This window comes from Falco peregrinus, chromosome 7 (assembly GCF_023634155.1).
Source record: "Falco peregrinus isolate bFalPer1 chromosome 7, bFalPer1.pri, whole genome shotgun sequence".
Classification (NCBI taxonomy): domain Eukaryota; kingdom Metazoa; phylum Chordata; class Aves; order Falconiformes; family Falconidae; genus Falco; species Falco peregrinus.
The window spans coordinates 38,720,085-38,747,263 of NC_073727.1; the positions used below are offsets into that span (position 1 = coordinate 38,720,085).

The following is a 27,179-nucleotide window of genomic DNA, read 5'->3' on the forward strand; positions in this document are numbered from 1 at the left end:
GTGAAAAAACATACTTACTGATAAGAGGTCTGATGTGGTCTTAGCTGTCTGAATAAGATTTTCACAGGCAAGGTCTCGGATTCTTCCCCCGGTATGCTGTGCTCATAATCATGGCGCCTACTTTAGGAACAGAAGCGGTTTAGACTCCATCTGCAAAGTCAAAAGCATGCTCTGAAAGGCAATTCAGTCTCTTCAAGTGTTAGTCACTGGGTGGAGGCACCTATTTCTCTCAGCTGATTTACACCTACAAGTACATGAAATAAATCTGACCTTAAGGCAATAATTAGTAACCCATTATCAAACTCAGAAACAACTGAAAGCATTTCCAGTGCAATATAATATATTGACATTTTGGAAAACTAGCTTCTTTAGCACATGTAGGATTGCCTGTCCTCATCAACTCTGACCATTTTTTCGGTCGGGGGTAGCTACTTAGTTTTGCAGGCTCTGGATTTGCTCATGCAAGAACAAACACGTGTGTGAAGAGGGCAATGTAGGTACTGCTTCAGTATCTGAGTTTCTGATGACTGCTGTTACCTGCTTCTCTGTGGCAGTTTTCTCATCCTCTTGGATTTCAGTTGTCTGCAAGTACATTTTCCAAAGTCTGCATGTTGTAACAGCTTTGCCTCAAGATATTTCAGTTCAAAATCTATACACCAGAGTTACTGATGTGATCTGATATGGTTTAAGGGAAGATTTCAAGAATGCCTGTAAAGTACTCATTTAACTTTATTCTAGGCGTTCATTTCTCAGGATGAACCAGCTGTTAAAGGCATGCCTGTGGGTACTAGGGTCTTCCTCTGGCTGTATATCCAGATAGGCTACGCATCAGTGCAAAAGTGAACTTACCAGGAGACTGTTAGCATTGAGGAGGGGTTTATGAACAGATTGTCAGTTTATGTTTCTTGCATTTTACTGATTGGCACAAGCAGTGGTTATAGTAATTAAGAGATTAAGATACAGGAGTTGTATGGATTTTGGTCAGTAAGGGAGGGCAGAAATTCAGTTGGTGGGTACAGTCAGACTGTGCCACTAGTTACAGTCAGGCTGTGCCACTAGTTTATGTTGAGTGTAAGAACCACCGTTCACTCTTAAAATACAGTTTTCTAAGAAAACAGTGGATGAGTGAAATGTTTATCTGCAACTGTTGCTGGTCTGGAGATGGAATTTTGAATAAGTGAAATTCAAGTAATGGAGCAGTTAAAAAAATAAATAAAAATTAATTCATTCATGGGTCAGGACCACTGCAGGGGAAATTAAGTGATTTTCAGTGTAAACAACATACAAAACCAAATTATGGTTTCTACACTATTATTTTATCTCCTTTTTGTAAAAAGGGAGTACCAACAGTTATCTTCCTTTGCATAGCATTCTGAAATGAAACTGTGGAATGCACTGGGTGAAATCACAGCTTATGAGTTCATTAGGACTGTTACCAGAAATTGTAGAACCATGCATTGTGTGGCACAGAAAACCTCATGTTTTGGAACATGTACATGCTTAAAAATTCAGTGCTTACAGATGGATGAGGTGAGGTGGCTGCCCCAGTTTCTCCTGCTGGAAAGGAGTTGTCCTGTCTCTGTAACCTCTTAACATCAGTCTCACCATGTCTGTTCAGAGGAAATGTTCTTGTTCACTGAAGATCTTATGCACATGAGGAAATAAAATGCTTTCTGCAGACAAGAATTTGTGATAACCTTTATAACACTAATACAACAGAATGAAAATAATCCAAATAAGCACAAATCACCATGAACAAGCATTGAATGTCTTCAAATAAAAAATAATCTCAGTAATTCTGCTACTTGTTTTTAAAGATTGCTGCTTCCCTCTTTTAGAAAGCTTTCCACCAAAACCAAAATTATGATTAAAACATCAACAGCTCGTTTTCCTTCATCTCAGAAATCCCAAACCTTTTTATAACTGAAATACTGAAGGAGTCAGGCGCTCCGTGGAGTCCGTGAGAGGCCTTACTACTGCCACTCCGTTTTCCGTGGAAAGTACTCAGCCACTGCAGCATGCATCCTAAAGCAGTCAGCTGCAGAAATAGTTGGATGAAAACTGTAGAGGAGGTTGACTAGAATAAATACTTGTAACCTCTTGTGAATTTGCTGTGGTATTCCTGACTGACCACATGGAGCTGTGTACTAAATAAAATCAGTACTTTGGTGGCTGGTCCCAACTTCTACTGCATGAAGCTGCTCTGTTGTTTTGTCACAGCAATGGCTTTGTTTTCTCTCCTTATTTGTTGGGCTTCCTCAGTGAAACTGAATCCCACATGATTTCAGGCAAGTCTTAGAGAAGCTGTTTTCCTTAGTGCAGATGGCTCTTTCCTCCAGATGTGACAGGCAGCTAAGAGCTGCCTCATTTTTTTCTTAGCCCTTCTGCCTATCTTGAAATCACACTGATGCTGTGGCCACAGTAGTACTGTGGTTCTTGCCCCATATCCAATTTTCCTGTGACTATAAACTGTTTTGTGTGTCAGGAACAGCATGTGCTTCACAGGCTCCTGTTACCTAATGTAGGGTGCTTTGGTTTGTTTGCTTTGTTTTCTTCTCTGTTTTAATGAGGACAAAATAAAATTCAAGAGCGTGGCGGCTCTGGGAGATGTCCCCGCTGGAAGCTGTCGTGGCAGCTTGGCTCCAGCAAGAGTGCAGCCCTTCGTGTTTGCAGTCACGAACGTTCCAGCCTTGCATCTTCAGCCCAAAGCAGCTAAAGAGAATCTGTACCCTTGCCGTTTCCCTTCACCGTTCTTGTTTCACTTGGGAACACAATGAGCTGTCAAAATTTCCTGCCTTATTTCCACAGAATCCTTCCTTTTGCTCCAAAACAGATTATTTATCTAAAACTGCTAATTGCATAAATTGTTAGAACAATTGTTTAGCTTGATTTTAAGGTGGAGAACAAAGAGATGTAAAGGTCTGGTGAACTGATGAAAGTCAGTCTCAAAGTTCTCTGTCAAAGCAAAAACGAGCATCTGGTGTGTTGCCATGAATGCCTCTTGCCTCTCAGAAATTAAAAATCATGGTATGGTGTACATGTGGTGGGATCCCTATTTTTAGTATCTCTGTTGAGTATACTTAGAGATAATTAAAAGTAATAGCAAAAAATATAAATGTTTTCCAAATAAGTCAGCCAAGAAAAAATGGAGGAAGGCAGGTGTGGTTGATTTAGCCCTCCACCACTTCCTAACTAATCTTTCTTTAATGATGGAGAAAGAGACTAGGTGGCACCTGGTGAAGTATTTTGAAATAACAGATTCATGAGGTAAAGCTACTTGATAACATCTTTGACTCATCAGAAACTTGCCTTCCCTGAGGGTAAAGTTAATAATCCTCAACTATAAGGATTTTAGCGGCTTTTACCACAGCAGCAGGGATGCAGTTTTATTCTGCATATAGATTCCTATAGTGCTAGAGACAGCCCAGACTTTCTATTTTCTGCAAAAAATGTAAACTGACACAAATAGCCAGTTGGGAACATTAGTAGTTTTCTATGACTTTGAGTCCTCAGCTTTGCTGGTTAAGTAAAACTCATTCACATTTTCTTAGTTTGAAGAACATAGAGCTGGCAGCATGTTCATCGATCATCATACATAGTCCTTCATTGTTTCAGGTCATCTTTCAATGTGTATAAAGTCCATGCTGCTTCAGTTGTTCTTATCTCCTCCCTCAGAATGATGTTGTTCTGATGACCTAAATGGTTCTGTTCCCACTCTGCTGCTTATCAACAGTGGGCATTACTCCGGGGTGATTTTCCTTTTATGAAATGGCTCTTCAGTGCCCTGATCATCTTCCTAGAGGTCCTTCTTTCAACTTTTTCCAGGAGGAATTTAGCTTTCTCGGAGACAGTATTTCAGAGGAACTTATACACCAAGTGCTTTGACTAAGAGCATCAATACCTCCATTGCGTTTCCTCTCTTTACTGGAATTACCTTGCCCTGAATAGTGTGCATACATGTCTGAGTTGGCTACTCTTTAGCTCTGTAGGAGACGTCAGCAGCACCATGAGAGGAAGCTGGACCACCAGTAAAATGAAAGGAGAAGCTGCAGGTAGCTGGGCCATAGAGCAGTTGAGGCAGGGGAAGTGACAGTAGCAGTGACGTTTATTTAAAATAGCTGTATATATCTGGTATCTCGCAGCTTTGTGTTATCAAGCCTCACTAGTGTTCTCCTAATTCTGTGTCAGGATCATAAATAAAAAATTTTAAGACCATTCTCAATATGAATCTTCTAAAGATCATGCAGTAATTGTTCCTGAGCAAAAGTTGCCTTTTAGTGCACCTTGTTATCTTATTTTCTTTTCCAACTGCAGGTTTTGTACTCATCTTTTGCCTCCTCTTACATATTTAACAAAGTCCATACAGTTGAAATGCACTACAGTATTGCTTTTTTGCCTTTTGTCTGACTTATTTAATTTGAGATAATTAAGTATCAAGTTTTATTATTTTTGGTAAGCCCACACTGTTTTCTTCTGTGCTCCAGTTGTCTACCTACCTTTAATGTTCTCCACCTCAAAATCTGGGGACATACTATTAAGATCAGAGTTAGGTATTTTTTTCAAGATGTAACTATGTATGATTTTGTTATTCTCTAGTACTTTGGTACCTCTCTTGATCTGATAGATATGTTATTTCATGTCCAGAAAGAAAATCAGTCTTTCTGGGTTTACAGTATCATGTGTCTTGGAGGTGGTTTTTTTTCAGATTTTTGGAGTTTAATTTTTTTTTTCTCCAAAATATCTGTTGTTTTAGTCACAAGTGATATGTTTTATCAGTGTGTTAATGCAAGGGGTGATTTGAAGTTTCCTGTTAATTCATTGGTGCCTACAGAAGTACAAAAGCCTCAATCAAGGCATGCTCTGAATTTACACCCATTCTTAATTTGCCGAGGCTTGTATTAGTGACAGGCTCAAGCCTGTCTGATTTTTGGGGGTTTATATAATGTATACCACATACTTGCCTTTCTCACTCTTTCTGTACAAATCAGCCAATCTGATGGGTCTGCCTCTGGCAGAGAGGAAAGCTTGGAAGTCCAGGTGCTGCCTTACAAGCTCTGACGCATGGGTGCTGAGGAATCTTGCTTTGGTGTTTTACAAATGCTCCAGCTCTTTGCTCAGCCCTTCTGCCCTTTAACAGAAGGACTGCAGGGGAAACTAGGTTTATATACCTCCATTGCCACAACTTGCACGTGATTTTAAACTGCCAATGAAGTGCTAATAAATAAACTGCTCATGACCCGTGCTATTATCATACCTTTGAAATGCAACTGCTGAGGAGCAGGCAGAGGTTTGCACCTCCTGGCCCTGCTCTCAGGAGGGGTAAGTAGGGTCAACAACAGCTTGAGTTGTTTTGGGCTGGTTCCTAAGAGCGGGAGCTAAGCTCAGGCAACACATGTTCTGTCTCTGGAAACAAAAAAAGCAAAGCAAAAGTAAGGAAGAGAGAAAATAGATCTAAATTTGTAATCGAAAGTGATTGTGTTTGAAATCTTCATTTGAGTGCGTGCTCCTGTGCCTTTTGTACATCTAAGGACCCCTAGAGGGCACAGAATTTTTTCTCCACTTCCAATATTAAACTTAATAGTTCTACTTGGCCTTCTTCCCTTAAACATAATTGTAAGCATATTTTAATTCAATAGTAGATAGAAAAAAATAACAGTATCTAACTAGGTCCTTTTTTTATGCTGCAAGTTGTTTTGTTTTCTTGTTTTTAAACACAAGCAGTAGAAGCTAGCAGTAGCAGCCAAAATCTTAAATTATTTTTGTTTAGTTTAGTCATATGGTATATTCATATCCCAGAAGAAGCTTAATTCAAACTCACTAATAATTCATATTTTTATTGCAAACTTTGAGAAGCCTGCAATGTGAACTATCTGAGGGAGTGCAGTGGCTGTGCTTTCAACACTGTGGCCTGTGTTTCTGTGGAGGAGGAATTGGTATTGTGAAGAACTAGAGTACTCTAACCTGAACCTCTAAAATCTCTGAATTTCGTCTTAAGAATTTTTAGTATTTTGGTCTTGTTATTTGCCTATAAAGAAGTGATTACATTACAGTACAAGATACTTAAAGTTATAGAAATGTAAAAATGACATCTGCTTCCAGCTACTTCCTATCTACATGGAGAGAGGTTTCGTAACTCTTACTGATCCTGGGTAGCATTTTTCTCCATAAACCAGTTTTGCCTATTTCATATTATGTGGTAAGTCAGGAGCTAATTGACGGGAATTACACAGTAATACTAATTCTTAGTATTGTGTTGTCACTTTATGATATTTAAATATACATCCTAAAGCTCTGGAGTAATGCTTATCTGAGAACATCAGGTGTCACTTAGATAAAGGAGCTTCAGTGTCTGAGGAGAAGGCTGACATTTTCAAAGAGCAGAAGGTAAAACAACATAAAATCAAACAAACAAACAAAAAAAGCACCTTAAAAAAATCTTCATATTTTATTTGGGCATTTTTTTCATCAACTCATGGTTTTGAGACCAGTCCCACAGCTTTGGAGGTCAGTTGGACTGTATGCCTAATCCAGGGTTGAGGCCCTTGTGTGTGATGCCATGACAGTCAGAATCCAACTGGTCTTATCTGGGCAAAAAAATTAACCTCTGCACTACTCTTGAAGCAGTGAGAGTTGACTGACTGGGCAAGAAGCTGTTCAATAGGATAAACATGAGGGAGGTTTGTGCCTTTGTTCCGATAAGGGGATCGGTTGTACTGCTTCACCCAGATACCCAGGGATGTCATGGGAGACGATTATTTAGACCTTCATTTTCCCACCAGAGGAGCGTAACGTCATCACTTGGAATAGAAAATAGATCTAGATCTAAACAGCAGAGAAAGGCAGCTGCCCCTTCTAACATCTCTGGGGATTTTGTGTTTTGCAGGAGATGCACGGGTGAGAGGTCAGACAGGGATTCTCTCCGAGCGCCGCGGCTCCTACCCATTTATAGACTTCCGTCTTCTTAACAGTAAGTGCAACCCTTCCTTCAGGTCTGTATTTAAAAAAATACATAAGTAAAAATCTGTATTGAAAGTACACAAACCAAAGTATCTTGTTTCATGCGTATCTGTAGTTCAGCTGTCTTCACACAGTCGGCATTAATAATTCTATTATTCCTACCCAGTGTTTGACTGTGAAACATTTTGATTGTAATGAATACTGTTCATAATGCTGAGACTATCAAGTAAATACAGTAGTGCCATGGTGTGTGCTGGTGGGAACAGGGGGTGCTTCAGAATTAAAAAGATAAACCTCTGTGTCCCTTAGCCTCTTAGCCAACAGTTGGAACAGATTTATGTGAGTCTGTTATCCGGTCATATAGAATTGGCACAGGAGGGGAGCATGTGACAGCACTGACCAGTGGTTTACAATAACATTAATTTTTCCAACAATTAGAACCCAATCCAAAGCCCCATGGAGTCTTCTCATTGACGTCAATGGATTTTGGGTCAGGCCAGCAGTGAACATCTGTTAAAAATAATCTTAACCTCATTTTCATTGAAGTTATTTTGCCACTGTTATGAATAAAGGAGGGCAAATCTAAAAGAAAAAAAAATCTAGATCCTGTTGGGTTTTTTTCAGTTGATGGATTCTCTATACTGATGCAGACCCATTTAGCCAGTGTGTAAAAAATAAAATAAAAAAACAGAAAACACTTAGTTTTGGGCCCTGTAGCATTCAGTCTGGATGCCGTGTTAACTCCAGTGTTCCAACACAGGCAGATCTCAGTGTGTCCTTGTGTACTGTGCAGACCACTCCATGTAACTTTTGAAACAAAAGTTACTCAAGGACTTACATCAGAACAGACTGAAACTCTTTAACAGTTTGTTTAGTGATGATGCTTTCAAGCTTCTAGCAATTATGCTTGTCATTAAAAAGCAATTACCAAACCAAATTTTTACATCTCCTTTTTGTAACTGCTTGCCTGAGTGCATTGGGAAGGGAGGTATCTGGCAGGGATAGGGGGAAGAAGCTCAGCTGCAAAGGGTGAGGTCTGGCTGGGAGTCAGGAGAAAAGATGGGCTGATAGGAAGAGGGGGGGGGGACTTGGGCTCTGAGCAGTTGCATTCGCACCAGCTGGCAAAGTTACTGCTGCCTGGCAAAGTGCTTGCTTTCAGTCTTGCTAATAAAAGGTATTTTCTCGGTCATAAGCCCGTCAGAGTGTTCGCTATGGCTGAGGTAAAAAGACATAAGAGGTAAAATGGGTCCAACATTTTTCCCAGGACAAAGGGAATAATGTACTGGTTGAGCAGAGTTCTAAGGATAGTTTAGGCCTGGCTTGCCAATGAAAAATGTGAAGGAAAACCTGTTTTAGGCTAGCTGGAAATAGTACTGTGATGATGCCTTTATAAAGACTGAGAGAAAATAAAACACTTCATTCATGAAGTAGAAGTAAATTTATATTCACATTCAAGTTCAACTAAATTAATTTTTGAATACATACACGTTATTTAAAATTCTCATCACATGTTCTTCCTTCTCCCTGGTTAAAGAAACCAAAACCTTTTCAGCTCTTTTTTCTGGTGATAGGGCTTTCACTTTTATGCCCCATGGATGAATCCTGCCATTCTTCAGATTCTGCCAGCTTCTGGGAAGTGCTGGTGCTGTCCATGGGCTGTCTAGGGAGAGATCCATGGCAAGTGATGTACCGGTGAATACTCAGTCTTTGATCATACAAGGAACAGGGCACTCCACATAACCCCTCTTCTGTAACTGCTGAACTTAAATGTGATGATGCCCTCCTGCATGCACCTCTGGTACCACGGAGGTGGGGCACCTCGCGTCGTATGTTCCTGGGCTTTCTGTCCCAGGGACCTCTGACTTTTCTTTCTTTTTACTACTCTTCTGTAATCTGAAAGAAGTCATTACAGCTGATCGTGATCTCTGTGTGAGGAGAAGCAGGGATGCTGATTTTGGATTTCCCATTATTTTCAGGTTTTATGTATTTATTTATTGTTTTCTATCTAGGGAGTGGTGTTGGCTTAATTTTTCAGTGCAAAATGAAGTGAGATTTCTGGGCGTTTGACTACTAATTTTGTAGATGGCAAGTGCACTAGGCCTGGCTCACTCAATGATTTACAGATAAATGAAGATGCTCAGTGTGAAAGCATGCAGGCATGTTTTGCCAGGAAGTAAACAGATTTCTATATTATTTGTTCATAGACATCTAGCTGTTAAATCCATTTCTGCTGTGCATACCATATAAGCAGGAAAAACATGGTGCTGCACATCCTGTCAAAAACAAACATATATATATATATATAAATGTCATCACTGCACACCTTTTGAGAAGTACCTAAGTAATACTTGCAGTAAAATTTTGGCACCATGTTATATTTGTTTGGTGGCAATGACTGACAGGCAACAGCTGTATACTGAAAGCTGTTACAGTAAGGGAGGGATGAGGCAGAGAAAATTTTATGGTGAAATATCCTCAGAAGTTCTAAAGAAGCGCAGCATAAACATTACCCAGCTTCCTAGTAATTCAGACAAACTGAGCTTAAGTAGTGATAGTTCCCTCGACCATATGAAATATTATTCCAAAGAACAGTACCACCCTTATTTTAAAGTAAGGGTAAACACTGAAGCTCATTCTTGAACAGAGTTGACATTCATTTTGAAAATTGACATTTAAAAAAATAATCAGGGCATTGCTATTTAATGTCAGACTAAAGGTTACTTAAATGTAATTTTTTAAACATACTTACAGATTCAGTCAAATTGGTGTATTTTTTCTTACTACGGTTATTAAGGGTTAACACCAAGTAGACTGTATCTTCTGTTTTTTTTTTCTCTGGAGTGCTGCAGTAAAGCTGCTGTGTAACTTAAGACACCGTTAAGTCTTTTCGGATAGGAAAACTTCCTGTGGTCTGAAAATGGGATCTTCTGTAGACCTAATCAAATCCAATTGGATTAATGTTGGCTTCTTGCTGTTTGAGCTAACGTCTGCGATGCCATCTACACATTCCTCCAGTTCCTCTCTGCAATATACAGAAAGTTAGTGAGTGTTATGTCACCTTGTCAGTGCCAGGCTGTCAGGACCGTGAGGATTTTACAGGATTCTGTCTCGAGGAGGTGCAAGGCTTTACCCTGTCTTTTCTCTGCCTAGTTGCAAACTTTCCTTGAGACATAGTTGTACTGGTGGGTTTTGGGACTGTTAAGATGACTCTGCAATGCAAAACTGAATGTAAAATATCCCTGGGTCACGAAGAACTCCTTGGTTCTGCATTGCAAAGTTCCTATGTTTGCCTCAGCCTCTTGAGTCAGTCCCTGCAACTTGTGGAGATGTGCATGACCAATGAGATACTCATTTGTGTTGATGGTACAAAGCCATAAGCTTGAGGGGAGGCTGCAGCAGCCAATGCTTATTAGCCAGCCCGGTGTGGAGACCCCTGGGAGGCAAGCAGGTGATCCCTTTTTGCATCCTGCTGTAATAAGACAAGTGGACCACCTGCTCCTGATGACTGCAGATATATCACAGAAAAAAACCAGCTTCACATGGCAGACCTGAGGCTCCATATGCACTATGGTGCTTATGAACAAATATTCAGACTTTACAAACTAAAAGATACAAGTTTTGCACAGCCCTGTAGGTTTATAGGACAATGGGGAGAGGGTTTTCTCTTCATGCAAATAAGGCATTCGTTAACATGGGAGCAGCAGAAGGAAAAAAGACTTGGCATTAGAAACCTATTTTCCAGAAAGACTAATGGGATGGAATAGGCAAATGTTAGGTGCTGTCAAGCAGCTCAATACAATGTATAAATGATGTAAGATGATTCCAAACAAAACTTCACAAATTCTAGGACAGTTTGACTCTGAATTCGGTAGCTCCAGCTTGTAACTGAACCTAACACAGGTTGAAAGTAATGATGGCAGTTTATTGGCACTTCGTAATTTCTGTGAATTTAAATGAACCTTTTTTGTGTTCACAGGACAGAAAAGGAGTTAAACTGGATACTTGCAGGGTAATAATTTAGAATTTGAAACACTTCTGCAGTGAAAATTAACTCGATTCAATTTTCCTTTGAGCAAAGCATAGTTTGGGTTTGAGAAATAAAGGACCGCAGGGTAAGGCAGCAACAATTTAGTTCTCTGATTGACAAAGTTGCTCAGTGAGTCGTTGAACCAGATCCTGCCAGTGACTGATATGCATTCATTAAAACCGATATCATTATCTCATGATAAGTTGTGCTGGTGAGTGTGGTGCTACATATTTCTTCATTGCATTAACCAGAAGTCTGAGGGAATTCCTTGTGATAAATCTAGAATTGTAGGTAAGCGTGCAGCAGTAACCACAGAAGACCTCACCCTGCTCCAGTTATGTTAGATACTTTGTTTTATTGCCAGGTGAAATTCAGTAGAGTAACAAAATAATATCGTTTACATCTGAGGTGAGTAAGTTTTTATCTACAAATTTGCCTGTCAAACTTTAAGTTAGAAGACAAGGAGATTCTTAAGACTCAAACAGTGGTTCTGCAGTTCTCATTTGTTTATGCTAAGCTTTTCTCTGGATTGAATTTTTGCTTGCAAATGGAAAAATTATTAACTTCTAATTGACTATATTTAAATATGTCTGTCATGGAGTTACAGAATTAAAATTGTTTCTGCTTGCATTTTTAACTTTTCCTGAAAATTTCTTCATTAGGGGCGCTTTTTTTTAGTCACAGTTTCAGTCATACCATTGATTTGGTTATCTTGCACCCACTTCTTTTCAGTAAGCCATCCACAGTATCCCAGTGTCTGATAGAATTCAATTCTTTATATATTGATCTAGGAAGGATGACAAAGGAAGTGAAAGGATGTAGTAAGTGACCTGCAAAGTGGAGTCTCTGTACTAAACCGATGTTGCCCACATAGATTTCTGTTTCCTTACACCTTGCGCAACAGGAACATGGAGTGGGGCCTGAGAATATCTAAAAGGTCAGAACGTGTCTGTAGATACTTTGAAGGTATATCTGTATATTACCTAGGATCTTGGCATTGTCATGCAGGCAGAAGTTGAGTCTCCCCACCTGCTTTAAGCTTAGCTTAGCAAATTAAGTTAGTATAGATGATACACTTTTAGACCAGATGGTGATAAACAGTGATATTAGGTACCATTCAATTTCTTGTCCTTGATTTGCTGTCTGATTTGAGTCAAGCAAAATACTCTGGTTTTCAGTTTGATTACAAATAAAATGATTCTTTGCAGGCATGTGATGAATTAGGTACTACAGAAATGACAAGTGTTGTCAGGGTTAGTAAGGGAAGATACAAATTCAAGAAAGTCTCCATCTTGAGGAACCAGAGTCTGTGGATGTTTGAATCTGTGGTTTCTGCCTGTCTACAGAAGGGTCTGTTTGCAAAATTTACATTCATTTTTGGTTTTGGATTTTGAACACTCCAGGGTTTTCAGGTAGGGCCCATCTCCAGGGAAAATAAAACTCAACCACAGCCACCAACCCAAAACTAAACCATAAAGTAACCCGAACCCAAATGAGTGAGGTTAAAAAGAGTTTGGTTAACTGTCTTGTTTTGTTGCCTGTGGCTAGAAAAAGAAGTGGGAGTGAGAGATGCCTTTTTAGATATTTCTGACCCAGGTTAAATTAGGACACCAAAAGCCTTGTGAGGAAGTTTCAAGGGCTGACTGGATTATTCGGATCCCAACCCAGCCCATGGAGATGAGTCCAAAGTTCCAGATGGTTATAAAATTAGAAAGGGAGAGATCTTATGAGGTCTGCATCACTTCTAGATAATACTTGCCTTAGTTCCTTATGGATAAGCATGTCCAAAAGATATTAATCAACATCCCGAAGGCACATGGGCTTCTTAATATGGTTAGTTTATGTCTGGTTTCAATGGGAAGAACATTTCCAGAACTGAAGTCAGCCTGTGGCTTTGCTTTCAGTTACCTATTTGAGGAAAATGAATTGGGATTCTCCTAATAATGTTTCAGCACAAAGATTGTTCTGTTTTCTAGTAATACTTCACTATATTCAAGAATTCTTCCTGTCATTAGAAGTCAGTCTGGTTCCCCCTTTTCATCAACTAGCAGCAAGTTTTTTTTGGTTAGGGGTGGTGTTTGCATTTTTAAGTGTTTGTAAGAGTTATCTGCAGAATTGAATAACAAGATAGATTGAAAAGTATATTCTGCTTGCTGCCATTCATGCTGCTTGTTTAGCTTTTACACTACATTTGTAGAAAATGTGAGCCAGAATGTAAAACTGATTGATGCACGTGCACTCACGCTAACAAAATGCAGTAGTTTGGGTTATGGATGCTTCAGGAGAACTCATGAGAGCAAATGGAGCAAACAAGAAACTAGATGTGCTTCACACACGAAGTCTTAGTAAACACTGACCTGATTATACAGGCAGGTTTGCAACTTACTTTTTTAATACAGATTTGGGATTCACTTCAACTGAGAATGTCGCTTTAAAAGTTTCCAAATGTTGCGTGACCCATTTTGCCACCCCACCTTCTTTTCTCTGATTAGAAAAGGGAAAGGGTGTACTGAAGATAACAGAGGATACTTTCCAAATGACCAGAGGAAAAGAAAGAACAAGGAGAAGGGATCATTAAGATGATAAATGAAAGTTGGCTTTGCTGTTATTACAGGTTATGTTGCTTTTTCTCAGGGGGAGTGAAGGAGGAGGGGATGTACCATTTCCTGTTGGAGAAACTATAATCAGCTATAGAACATTTGCAGTTTTAGGAAAAAAAAGGTCCTGACTGTGCTACTGTACGAAGGTTGAAGTGGCAAAGTGAAGGTTCATATTGAAATGATAACAACTTTGTGATGAAACAGAACACAACATGCCATTTCCTAAGAACTTGTAGGAGGTTTAATAAAAGGTGACAAGATGTTTGTTTGCATAAAGATGATTGATGACCCCAATAAAGGCTGTAAATTGTGAAGAGAAACACATCTAAATTAATCTTAAATTTGGATTTAATTTTTTCCTCTTCCTGTTGTTACAGCTAATATTCTGTTACCTAACTGGTCTTTGAAACCCTAGTTTCTTCACACTTGGTGTAATGGGATAATTTGGTATATAAGTGGGATAATCTGCATACTTCTTAAGTTCTGTAGTCTCTTTCAAGCAGTGTCAAAAGGAATATATTTTGGGATGGGGGTAAGGGGATGACTAGGGTTCTCCAAGATGCCAACAATTGCGGAGTTTGAGGTTTGGAAACTCAGCTGTAAGAGGACACCATCACCTCAAGTGATGTTCAAAGAGGAAACCCCACAGCAAGGTGACCTAGAAAGTTGTTGTCCCAGAAGCTCTCGCATTTCATTAACTACATTAGCCAAAGAAGCACACAAGTACCTCTTCTGTAAACAAGACTCTGCATGGATTTTTTGCACTTGTGCAGGTGGTTGAAGAATAGAATCTTGGCTGAAAGTGGAAAATTTTAAAGGATCTTTTGTTTTGCTTCTAATTTTCTGTTTTTCTCTGATGTGTTCAAAGTCTCCCTCTCTTTCTCACAGCCTCTTCCTAACTGAAAAAAATGTTTACCCATTTAAAGAAAAATAATACAGTTGAAACCCATATGAACTATGGCACCTAACAGAAAGCACTTGACCTCTAAAACTGAATTTTATCAAAAGTCAAGGAACAAAGAATTTTTTAGACATTAGAGAAGCAAGTAGAAACAAAACGTTTATAACAAACTTTTTGGATTCCCATATAGTTTGAGGAAGTCTCATGAGGATTTCTACATTTACAAGATTTCAGTACAATACTTGTTTATCTGTAGATATGATACAGTGCAAGGTGTTCATCTCTCTCTTCTTAATTGCAGTGACCAGTGTACATTCAGATGATAAAATTGACACAATCTCAGGATTTTTGAATCAAACCTGTTTGTCAGTTTCTCACACCAGCCACAGACGATTGAGAATTAAAACTGGGATATTCATCTGAGCTTCTTGGTCCTTCTAGACTGAAAGCTTTCAATTGACAATCTTTTTACATAGGTTTCTGGTGCTTGGTATGTTTTCTCAGGCCTTTCTTCAAAACTGCAGTGTTTCCTTTTTGAAGGGTTTTTGGACTGCAAGGTAAGGGTGCAGAATCACCTCCCTCAACCTGCTGGCCATGCTTTTTGTGATGCTGCTAGACAGTGCAGAGAGAAGAGGTTATCTGTTTTTTCTAGTTTACCAGTGCCTTCTCCAAAATTAAAATTTGAAATATTGTTTGGAATTAATTTTTAGATTACCTGGTCTAGTTCAGCTATCCCTACTCATGCTGCTGTTGTCTTTTGGATAACATGATAAATACATAATGGAAGAAGAGATTAAGAAGGCACAGTATTTTTTTTTCTATCATTGGTGCTATGCACTCTTCTTTATAAGAAAAACTTAGCAACCAAGTCATGCAATGAGTATGGTAAACAAGACTTCAGTAAAGGTTATCTAAAGGCCTGGCATAATTTGACACACAAAAAGATGTACAAACACCAATTATTCCTCATAAATCAGTTACATATCTCTTTGGCTCTCCAATAAAAGCATTCTAATCAGCTGTTAAGCTACGAACCAGAGCAGGAAATTGCCTCCATAGCATACAGGACCAGAGCCAAATCATTTCCAAGAGTCCTTGCTGTTTGCAAACTGTCTGGACAATAAATTGCAGGTCTGATCCTCTCACCTTATCTTCCAGATATTCCAGCACTTTTGTACCAATCCTGCCTGACTCTTCAGGCATACAGTTGGAGAGTGGTGGCTGATACAGAATGTCTTTGCATCATCAGAAGAGGGAAATGGGTATTATAAATTCTATGAGTCAAAGGCAGGTGCTTGAGGACCTGATTTATTCTGCATCCTTTTGGAAAGAAAAGGAAGAATGTCTTCTGCTTCTGAATCAGTTGGCTTTTGAAAATTAAACCTTTTGTTATCCGGTCATGCTGCTGGGTGACCTGTTTTTATTGTATGCTAAGGTGCAATAAAATAAAAAAATGCAATACTGTGAAGAAAAACTCAGAGGCCTTATTTGAATGCATAACCAAGTTTGCTTACTTTGAAAGAACAACAACAATGCAATGAATGTCTGGTGCAGAGTTAAGTACATCTTTGTCCAAATTTGATTTATGTGATCGTTTCTGGATGTTAACTCAACCATTGTTAACATAACCTCCATCATTTTTATATTCACACTGCCTGTGGGCACACACTAGTGCAGCAATGTGAAGGAAATCTAAAAGAAAACTGGAAGCAGTTCCTAGTGCAGGAAACCTCTTTCCCTGAAATAACAGAGGTTGGGGTGTAGTGAGCCGTAGCGCACATTAAGGTGAGCAGATCTGTGTAACTGGAGTGACTTTGTTTGGAGAGAGAAGGCAACCATTGATTCCTGTGGCTTATTAACCTCTTGAGGGCCATGTGCAGTATCCAGACATCATCCCTGATCTGATAGTGTGTATATGTGAAGTGGCTATCAAATTACCTAAAGAAAAATACAACCATTTTTGCTGCCTGCTAAAACACATCGAGACAGATATGCTGTGAGCTCAGGTCACTTGTGTTTTTGAATGTAAAAGTTACACTTTGTGAGGAATGCTTATATGGATGCTTCTGTAAATGTGTATGTAATTAATACAGCATATCTGTGTAATCCATATGATAACTTTGTTCAGAATACAAGGAAGGATTCCCCCAACTGCTGTGCTAGGCAGGAATTCCACAGGATATGAGAATGGGCATCTTTTAAGAGATATAGATGATATTTTTTTAAGGTAAACAAAACATTCAGAAGTTGCCACAATGATTAAAGATAAACACAGATCTCAAAGGAAGTTTTATGGGGATAAATAAAATATGTTCTTGCTTGTCTTCAATGCTCATTTCAAAATTGCACAGTTACTAAAACCTTCCCATGTGAGCCTTGCAGCTTGTGTTCTTTAACTAGATAATACAGTGTATGGTTTAGTACTCATAGTTCCACAGTTGAAGTTCAGTTTTATCTGCAGTGATATTTTTGATTCATTTACTGGTAATTCAATTTAACCTAATTAGAAATAGCTATCAATAACTTTATGTTTCAAAGTCACTGTATGACTTCCATCAAGTGTCATCATTGAAATTCTGCATTTCCAATCTAAATTGAAATTTACAGTTGTTAGTAAGGAAGTGGCATGTTCAGCGCATTGCTGTAAGTCATTCACATAAACCCTTAATCTCATCTTAAAACTGCATCTTGATTTTGTGTCAGCTGGTGGATCCCATGTGTGAGGAGTGGCACTTCATTGTTGGGAGAGTCAGGTGCGACTGCTGAACTGACAGAATTCAAGCTTTCACTCTCAGCTGCTTCACCTCTTTAGTCGTCTTTTTTCTCTCAACTTCATATGGCTGCGCTTTTCTTTTTCGTTTTGCACTGGTCTTGGGAAGGGAAAGAGAAACTGCTGATGAGATTATAATAGTTTGGGGGGTGTTGTGCTCAGAGAGGGACAGAGTCTTAGTCCAATTTTATGCAAGACACCATCACAATGAGGTACATTATTGCGGATGTCATAGTAATCTGTTACGGGTCATAGCCATCGTCTGACAAGTTCTGTGGTTCATAGACAAAGCAATTATTACTGAAATGACCCAAAGGATGTGATTGTAACAGGATATCCTTTAAGCCAACATCCAGAGTTTGCATGTTGATAGCCTGCAGCGCGGGATTTGGGCTGTTCTGTCAGAGCCCCATTTTAAAAATACATTTCCTACTCTTCTTTATCAGTATTATGAACTCCTTCCCTTATGAATGAAAATACAGGACAACAGATTATTGTGGGTAATCTTTTTTGCATAATCTGCTGTAATACAGTGCTCATCTGAAGCAGCATGTCATGTTTCAGAGGCGCTATCTGCTGATGATTAAATTTCAGTTCAGACCCCTGACAGCCGTACAGAGCAATGTGAGAAAGCAGAGGCAACAAGTTTGATGGTTCAATTCAGAAAATATTTTTCACAATAAGAATTTATTTATTACAGCCTGATGTGTTTGTGATTTGCTAAGTATTATTTGTGCTACTGAAATAATCTCTTAATCCAAAGGATAAAATACCCACTTCTTCCTAAGTCAGCGGTATGGCTGCTTGTTGGGACTCGTTTTAAGAACAGTTTAGGGGAGCACAGAGAGTGATTTCAGTAATCTGTATTTAACTGAAAAAAACAGGTATTAATTTAGATAAAAATTAGTTGGAGGACATACTCATTTTTAATGTACAAAAGGGAAGTTTTCTGTACATTAAAATTTTAACTTGTTACCTGAAAGCAGTGACAGCTTGGGGGCAAAGATGGAGTTAGGAAAAGCTGTAAGGGCAAGAATCAGCTAAATTTAAAGAGTGAATTAATTTTAAGAGTGTTTTGTTGTCCAGGAATTAAACTGAATGCCAGCCTTTTCTTAGCAGCACTATATAAATAAAGAAATGTGAAAACGTTACTGGTTGCTGCACGTGTCGCTGTCACTGGGTAACTGTTAGCACCTATGTTAGTCACTCCTTCAGTGGGCCATGAAATTGTTCCAGCTTTTAAAATGTGTGAGAGAATTAAGGCAGGTGCTGTCACATCATAAATGAAAATCTAACCTTCAGGCTGGTACAGTAGTGACATTGTTACTGTTTGCATTCTTGAAAACACATGGCTTGTCAAGTTGCAATAAGATTATTTTGTGCTTTTATATTATTAAAACTCGGTGGCGTCTTTCGGCTGCCCACGAGAACTGTGATACTTACAGGTGTAAGAAAATACATTCATTATTGATAGTGTGTAAGTACGGGGGGGTTTGTTGTTGTTGCTACTGATTTAGTGTTGCTCAATAGCTGTTGGATTACTTACAGAAGAAACTTGCTACAGAAGGTACTTGCACATCTGCTGTGGAGAAATCAAATACTGAACCATCTATGATCTGAAAAAACCTTAATGGCTTTTCTGAAAAACCTCTCAGAATAATAATACTCATAAAGAAAGCAGCCCCGAGGAGAAAGCCTTAAGGGTGTTGGTTGGTGAGAAGCTCAACATGGCCTGGCAGTGTACGCTTGCAGTCTGGAAAACCATCCGAATTGTGGGCTGGACCAAAAGCATGGCCAGCAGGTCGAGGTAGCTGATTCTGCACCTCTACTCCTCTCTGTGAGACCCCACCTGAAGTGCTGTGTCCAGCTCTGGGGACACCAACATACAGAGGACATTGTTGGAGTGAGTCCAGAGGAGGGTCATGAAGATGATCCAGGGGCTGTAGCCCCTCTCCTATGAAGACAGGCTGAGAGAGTTGGAATTGTTCAGCCTGGAGAAGAGAAGGCTCTGGGGGGACCTTATAGCAGCCTGCCAGTGCCTAAAGGGGGGCTACAGGAAAGCTGGGGAGGGACCTTTTACACGGGCACGTAGTGACAGGATAAGGGGGAATGGCTTTCAACTGAAATAGGGTAGATTTACATTAGATATAAGGAAGAAGTTCTTTACTGTGAGGCTGGTGAGGCACTGGAAGGGGTTGCCCAGAGAAGCTGTGGATGCTCCATCCCTGGAAATGCCCAAGGCCAGGCTGGATGGGGCTTTGAGCTACCTGCTCTAGTGGAAGGTGTCCCTGCCCATGGTGGGGGGTTGGAACTAGATGATCTTTAAGGTTCTTTCCAATCCAAACCATTCTATGATTCTATAATTCTAAGATAAAAACAGCATACAGAGTAAAATTTTAATTTCACAGCAGAACAGTGCTCAGCATTTTTTCATGAAAATAAAAAGCAGAATAGGGAGAGTCATCTTCAGTGCATGGATATTTTTCCTGAGTTCTTATTTAAATCTGGAGTCCAGTGAAGTGCTATGCAGCTTGTTTCTCAGTCATTACTGTTCTCTCAAAGGAATGTTTAATCTTCATTTTCTTTCAAGATTCTTCTTACAAATAAAATTGTGTTGAATCTACTACCTTCAAACAACTGTCCAGTTTCAGTCCTCCCTTTTTGAAAAACTTATACCAGACCGCAAAATGAAAATATCATAACTGTACATGACGTTCTGTTAAAAATTCAGATGAAATCACCTAAGTCATTGTCAGTTTTAGGAAGCCTGGGTATTTTTCTTGCTAACAAGGTAATTTAATTACTCTAATTACTGATTTAATTACTGTATAAAAACGGCCTTGCTTCTTGTGTCAAATTTAGCCCTATATGAAAATCTCTTAATACAGCATTAGGGAATTAGAATTATCCTGGTACTGAGTGAAAAAAACATACTCTTGTATAACTAGAATTGCATGTATTGCCTGAATATATTTGCTTTCCTAATTGTAGAACTAAAATATTTTTTTCATTTATAAACTGCCTTAATGTGCAGGAATGACAGCAGACAATACAATAGGATTATTAACCTATTCTTACTTATTCCTTTCTTTTCTCTCATTTTCCAAAAGTGGGTCATACATTTGTGCTTTCAGACTGTATTTTGAGTTCTCTTTTGTTGTCACTTTTCTGATTTTATATCCAAAATCACCTTGCATACTAGTGCTATGCAGTTTTAATGTATTCCAGTGACACTCCTGTGGGGTAGCAAGGTAGTGCCATTTTCAATTGTATAGCTAGGGAAAGGAGGCACGGAAGAATAAGAGCATCTTCCCCGTGCCTAGCTCTGCCTAGTACTTAGGCTCCCTCCAGACCTGTACAGTTAGGTGATACTTCACCCCCACAATGACTTAACCTGGATCACATTAAAGCCTGTGGCAGGCAGTGAGTGTACTGAACTCAGGTCTTCCAAGTTCTACGTTAGTACTTCTTTTACAGGAATGTATTTCCTTTTTGAAGCAAACACATATATTATGCTGAAGTATAGGGATCTGAATACTGCTCCTTCATGTGGATTGGCAAGAAGCATGAACTTGATGATTTTTGTATCACTATTTTAAAGTTTTGGCTGTTTCTCTTTTTAAGTAATTGAGAATGTCATCCATCTTGGGTTTCATGGTTGCTGTACTGATTGCTTTTCACAGATACTACACTCTCAGGGGAAATTGGCACCAAGAAAAAAGTGAAAAGACTGTTAAGTTTCCAGAGGTATTTCCATGCATCCCGGTTACTGCGTGGAATTGTACCGCAAGCGTCTCTGTACCTACTGGATGAGGACTACCTTGGGCAAGCAAGGGTAAGACAGGTCTCCAGATCTCCATTTCTTTTAATAATATTCCAGTAAGCGTCGGTTGTGTTTTCAGTCTTCAGACAAACAAATGTATGGCTGATCTTTCTTAAATGGCCCACATTACTTGCCTGCCTCACAGCAAACAGACTGTCCATTCCTCTTTTATGCTTACAGCTTTAAAGGCTTAGTCTCAAAGCAACAAGGACATGTCTAAATCTATTCAGCATTTTCAGATTCTGTCAACTTAAATTATAATCTGGATTTATTAAAGGATGAAGGATCCCTGGCTGAGTTACTGATTTAAGTAAGCGCAGCCTCAACACAGGATTTAGTTCATCCACTTGAAAAAAGACAGCTGTCTCTCAGCTGGTATGGAGCATCTTATTAGGGAACCCACAACAGCTCTCTGTGATGGCAAAGGTTAGGAAACAGGGAACATTCACTGCAAAGAACTTCACAATAATCAAAATATAATTATCTTATTTTGCAGCTCTTATACTTTCTTTGAATGGTATTTTCTAAAAAAACTCGTGCAACTGATGACATTGGGATTATGTGCCTAGGAAATTTTTATTCTCTGCAAGAGAAGATTACGTGCTAGGTGTTAGAAAGTAATAAAGAATCCATAACTGGGTTTGAATATAGACTAAGCGATGGGAATGAACGCACATTTCATTCACACATATGCCATTGCAGGTCATACAGTTAGTCCAGAGTCAGTTTCTTGACTGAACTGATGTAGCTGTAAAAACACTGTATATGGTGATAATGATGGATTCTTCTGCGTGGCAGAGTGGGCTTCACAGAAGCACCGTATCTAAGTTTATAAAAGCTATTCCTGTATATTGGTTTGTTTAACAAAGTTTAATTTGTAGTCACCATGAGAGCTAAGATTGTGGTTTACTGTAATAAAAACCTAAGAGAATTCATAGTAAATTGATTTGGGGACATGAAAGAAGAATAAAAAAGTTGTGCAGTGGAAGTGTCTATTTTTGTAATCTTTTGTTTTATAGTATTCAATGTTTTGAGCTCCATATAGAAGGTACTTTTAATGTCAAGTTCAAAACCTCCTCAGTAAAAAGTGCAAGTGATATTTTATGCAGTATAGCTAAATTTGGTTTCTGATGTCTGATATTTCAAATACATCTCTCTAGCTTTCCTGAACTAAACTTTATAGCTGCTGCAAGCAATCCTGTGATTGATTACTGTGGAGTAATAATTTAAATCTGCTTTACAGTTTGACATACCAGTCATTTGCCTTTTCATATTTCTTTTTTTTTTGTAGCATATGCTATCCAAAGTGGGAATGTGGGATTTTGACATTTTCTTGTTTGACCGCTTGACAAATGGTAAGTAATTTTAGGTTTTGTTTTAATATCTTCATACATAACTGTTCTAAAAATCCCTAATTCATTGCTAAGTATTTCCAGTGTAGATTACTGAAGGGAAATTGGACACAGTTAACTTATCTCAAAATCATATCCTTGAACGTTTTCAGGCTTTTCATGAACTGTAGGATAATGTTTAAAGTGTAGGTTTGTATTAATCTAATCTCCTGCATCTGTTGTGGTCACCTTTTCAAGGTGTTTCTGTTTCCTTTACCTGGGAAATTCCAAAGGTACTTTAAATATACCTATTAGATACATTGGTCTGTAAGTCCAGACCTCCATAATGAGTTGATTTTTATCGACATGAGTTAAAGATACCCTTGCTTCTGTTCAGCAGCAAAAATCAGGAAATTCATTAATACAGGGAAAAATCTGTGAATTTTTTTGTCTGAATATATGCCTGTAACACCACACGCACATCAATGTCTGGGCAACACCTCCTGATCAGGTAACTGCGGAAGAGAGTCATGATCACACCTTTCTTCTTTATGTATTGCTCATAGGAATGAGATCCCTCATTCCTCAACCCGATCTAATTAGATTTGGCTGGGTCAGAAGGTGTAGCAGAACGGTGGTTTAGAGGGCAATTCAGCTGAGTGACTGGCAGCGGAGACTGGAAAGGACTGCAAATGGCAAGGGAAGCAATGGTGTAATTCTTCTAAATTACCTTTCCGCTCCCCTGCTCAGTAGTCAAGGCCAAATAAATTTCCATGTCCTCTTCATACACAGATTTATTTTCTTTCCTGAGTTACATTAAATAAGAAAAGACTCTCTTCAGACATCATTTATATGTTCTATGGGTTGCTTGGTTTGGGGTTTTTTTCTAACTTTCCTGGAAACATTGCTGCTGAATTATGCAGTGCAGACTTTTTTGAATACTGTGTGTACATATAGTTGTTCATATAATACTAGTTAGGCGCAATTTTGACAGTGTTCCCAATATTGGATTCACAGTAAGGCCAATGTAACATTACAGTGGGACTTGAGACTGTAAATGCTGCTACTCATTTTTCCTGTCTGCATCATCACTATGAGATACGATTGTAGCTGAGCTAGGTACATGGGTTAATTACGTGTTTGTATAGCCATGTGTAAAATAAAAGAAACCCTAAAACCTGCTGATTTCTCAGTAATTAATTAATTAGTACAGCATAACAAACTGAAGTGGCAGAAAAGCCATTCTCTTCTCTTTCAGTTCTGGAGGTAGACCTGGATTATGAAAATGATATGGTTCTCAAACAAGCCTGTCAAAAGATTTTCAGTTAAAACTATGTAATTTTGCCTTTTGTGTCATGTTGAAACAGCAAATATGACTTTGTGACATCTAGACACCAGAATGGGACTCCACTGGTACAGCCGTACCATCAAATCTTGATTATATATAGGAGTAATTTATATAAGCTCCTTTTCAGTATATGAGTGTTGGCAAAGTTCATATGATATGAGCTAAGGTGATAGGAGCTGACTAATCGTTAGGACATTACCGAGATTTTTAGTCTTACTTTGTAACTACATGTTAAGGGAATCTAAGGGTTGTTCCTTTCTGCTTTTAGGAAACAGTCTGGTAACATTGCTTTGTCACCTCTTCAACGTGCATGGACTTATTCACCATTTCCAGTTAGATATGGTTACATTACACAGGTTTTTAGGTAAGTGCTCACCTCAAAGCCATCTTTAAATGTAATTTACAGCTTAAGTAGGGAATCAGAGAAGGCACTGGCTTGGTCTGCGTATCTATGTAAAACCATGACATTGTTGCAGGTATTTCAGGAAAACATTTCTGTGATCTATATTAGCATACAATTTGCAGGCACTCAGGTACTTGGTTCAGTACCTGTTAAGTCAATGAAGGGACTTAAAGGACTCTGCATTGGGCTGAAGCATCCCAGTACCACTGTTTCACTGTTGACTTAAAAAAAGTGTGCTGTGCAGAGATGTGGCCAGACATTGCAGAACCTACCCGTGCACAGTACAATTGTGGTGCAGTGTAATTATTTTAGTGACTAATAGACCACTGAGACACAGGGCAGTTAGAAGCTTGTGTGCAAAATTTAACAAATTATATCAAGCTGTCTGCACTGAATAGTGTTGATGAAAGCCCCTGCTGCTGTTACTGCCAACAGAAATATTAGCCCCATGCTGTCAGTGAACCAAAAGAAGAAATTGGCCAAAATCAATTACTTTTTGCATCATGTTTTGAATGCAATTGAATGCTGGTTTGTTAGGCTGTCAGGCGGAGTTTCCAGTGCAGGGTCTCTTCTTTAAGACTGCCTAATCGTCACTTCTGGAAAGCATTCCTCGGGCGTGGAGACAGACAAAATCTCCCTGCTGATTCTAACTCCTGTGGGCAGCCATGAAGTGGATGCTCAGATAATTAGAGCTAGCAGTACTCAGGGTTTAAAGGATTACCCACTGTAACTTCAGATGCCTGTGGAGCTGGAAACAAACCGAAGGCTAGGACTTTCTCCGGCATTCCCCATGCTGGAGATGAGTGCCATGGGAAATTTGCCGGTTACTTTTCTGTTTGATTAATTTGATAGTGTCTAGGAAAGCACTTTGGGCAAGATCATGTGCAGCTTCCAGTGTTCACATGGTGTTGCCTTGAGACCACATAGTGGTGCAGGCACTGCTGCAAGGAACAGATGAGTGCAGAGCACACACCTCAATGATCTTCTGTGTGAGTGAAAGCTGAGAGTTAAAAGGTTGGTGCTCCTGGTCCAGCTGGACCAGTTCCAGCACTGCAAACTAAAACAAGAGGGACTGGTATTTTAAAATGAACACATAGATGTGACTAAAATTATCACGGAAGATTTTGCTTCGGATACCCGAACGCTGTATCTTTTGATTCTTTGCCTGGAGGATGTAGGAATGCCTCTGACTGTAGTCAGTCACTTAAATAACAAATGATGCCAGGGTATCAGGGCCTCACTCCCTGCTGCTGTAAAAGAGGTGGTACTGCCTTAATGACATATTACTTCCCTGTGACAGCAGCCTAAATAATTACACTCCAATGTGGATAAATTTGCCTCTCTTCCTTATTTATTTTACTCCTGAATGAGAGCCTTCACGAAGGCAAGAAAGAGTTGATTTATGAACTAGACCCGGTATATCCCCTTGGGCCTCACAAATCCTTTCATGCATTTTTTCTCTAAAGGTATCCCAATAAGAGCACCAGTCTAAGTAAGCTACAGCTATTTGAAGAAACTCCTTAGGCAGCTGACTGTAAAACCTCAAATTGTGTTTTAAATCCAGTTCCCACTTGTGGCCATGGCATTCAGAGACAAAAGGATCTTTGTTTTCTGTTTTGGTTCCCAGTTATGGTTCAAGAAGATTACCATAGCCAAAACCCATACCACAATGCTGTCCATGCTGCTGATGTCACACAAGCTATGCACTGCTATCTGAGGGAGCCCAAGGTAATGACAACCTTTCACACTGATGTTGCTTTCAGATAATTCTCACATGTTTTTCCCAGGATTGAAAAAAAAAAAAAAAACAAACCCAACCAAAAGCTATTTTTAGGTAGCGGAAAATGATTTTGTGCTTGCAGTCAGCAACAAGTCAGTAGCAGGATCAGCTACAGATTACAGACATTTCAAACAAGCTACCGGGGTCACTTCTCATCATGCAGGTGACATATCAAAGTGCTGTCGTACGAACTGCAGCTACCATGGTCATGTGTACCAGCCACCCACCAGTGTCTGCAGTCCTCCCATCAGAGCCATCAGAAGGCAACATGTGCCTGTTCCTCAGTCACCTCAGGGGACAAGCCCCTCACATCAGTATTTGTAAATACTAAATTGGGCAGTGCAACACCAGAAGAGGGGAAAACAGTCCCTTCAACTGGGTCTGTGACAAGGGTATCCTCTGCAGGAGTGAACAGCAGCTTTTGACTGCTGCAGCAATTTTGACATTGCTTTATGTGTTACTGGAAGGCACTGTGACAGCGTAATGCTGAGCCACAGTATAAGAATATAACTTATCTTTCCTGGCTTGACTTAAATGAAAAGAAGTTCTGCTAGAATCAGCAAACTGTTAGACCAGAATATAGTAATGGTGAGGACAGGAGCAGGCCCCAGCTTTCTTGTATTTCCATCTCCTGCAAGATCTGCAAGTCCCTTCTGTCAAGAAGTGCAGAAGACAGCCAGCATCCAGAATCTGTACCATACTGCTCCTCGTTTCTCATCTCAGGATGCTTTTTTCAGCTTCTAGGCCTGTACCCTGTACAGAATCACTGGGCTGGTAATAACTACCTCACTCTCAAACAGAGAAAATGCTAAGGCTTCCTATTTTTTTCCCAATAATAAGAAAACTTGTTTCTGAATTATAAGCTGTATATTAGAAGAAAATCTGGGCAGGTTTTCGAACTTGGATGTCTCTAGTTAGAAATGTAAATTATGTTCTCTAATAAAATACCTGTGTTTAAGCTGAGATACCTTAACAGCCAAGTTTGAAATTTCAAGAGTGCATAAACTCTGTGTTTTACAAACAGTGCTGTGTTGGAGAAATTAAGCCTGACATACTGTTGGTATTACTAAGTACTCTGTGAGGCAGAGCTCTTATCATGTATGCTAACACATGCCGACCTGCTAGTATACTTACATACTTTTTAAAGCTGAATCTCTTAGACTATGCTCAAGCACTTCTATAACAACAATCCTTATATTGCCTTGAATGATAAAGAGATAAGAAATACAAACTGTAATA

The 27,179-nt window shown here is 39.2% G+C and overlaps 1 protein-coding gene across 2 annotated transcripts in view; it reads left to right on the forward strand.

Moving 5' to 3' along the window:
* The window catches only part of PDE7B (phosphodiesterase 7B), a 180,980-nt gene that overhangs the window by 134,436 nt on the left and 19,365 nt on the right, over positions 1–27,179 (forward strand). For both annotated transcript variants that reach the window (XM_055809859.1, XM_055809858.1), the window contains 5 exons: positions 6,884–6,967; positions 20,939–21,090; positions 22,370–22,433; positions 24,026–24,121; positions 25,788–25,888. In XM_055809859.1, coding sequence (XP_055665834.1) covers positions 6,884–6,967; positions 20,939–21,090; positions 22,370–22,433; positions 24,026–24,121; positions 25,788–25,888 — 497 coding nt within the window. The remainder of the gene's footprint in view (positions 1–6,883; positions 6,968–20,938; positions 21,091–22,369; positions 22,434–24,025; positions 24,122–25,787; positions 25,889–27,179) is intronic.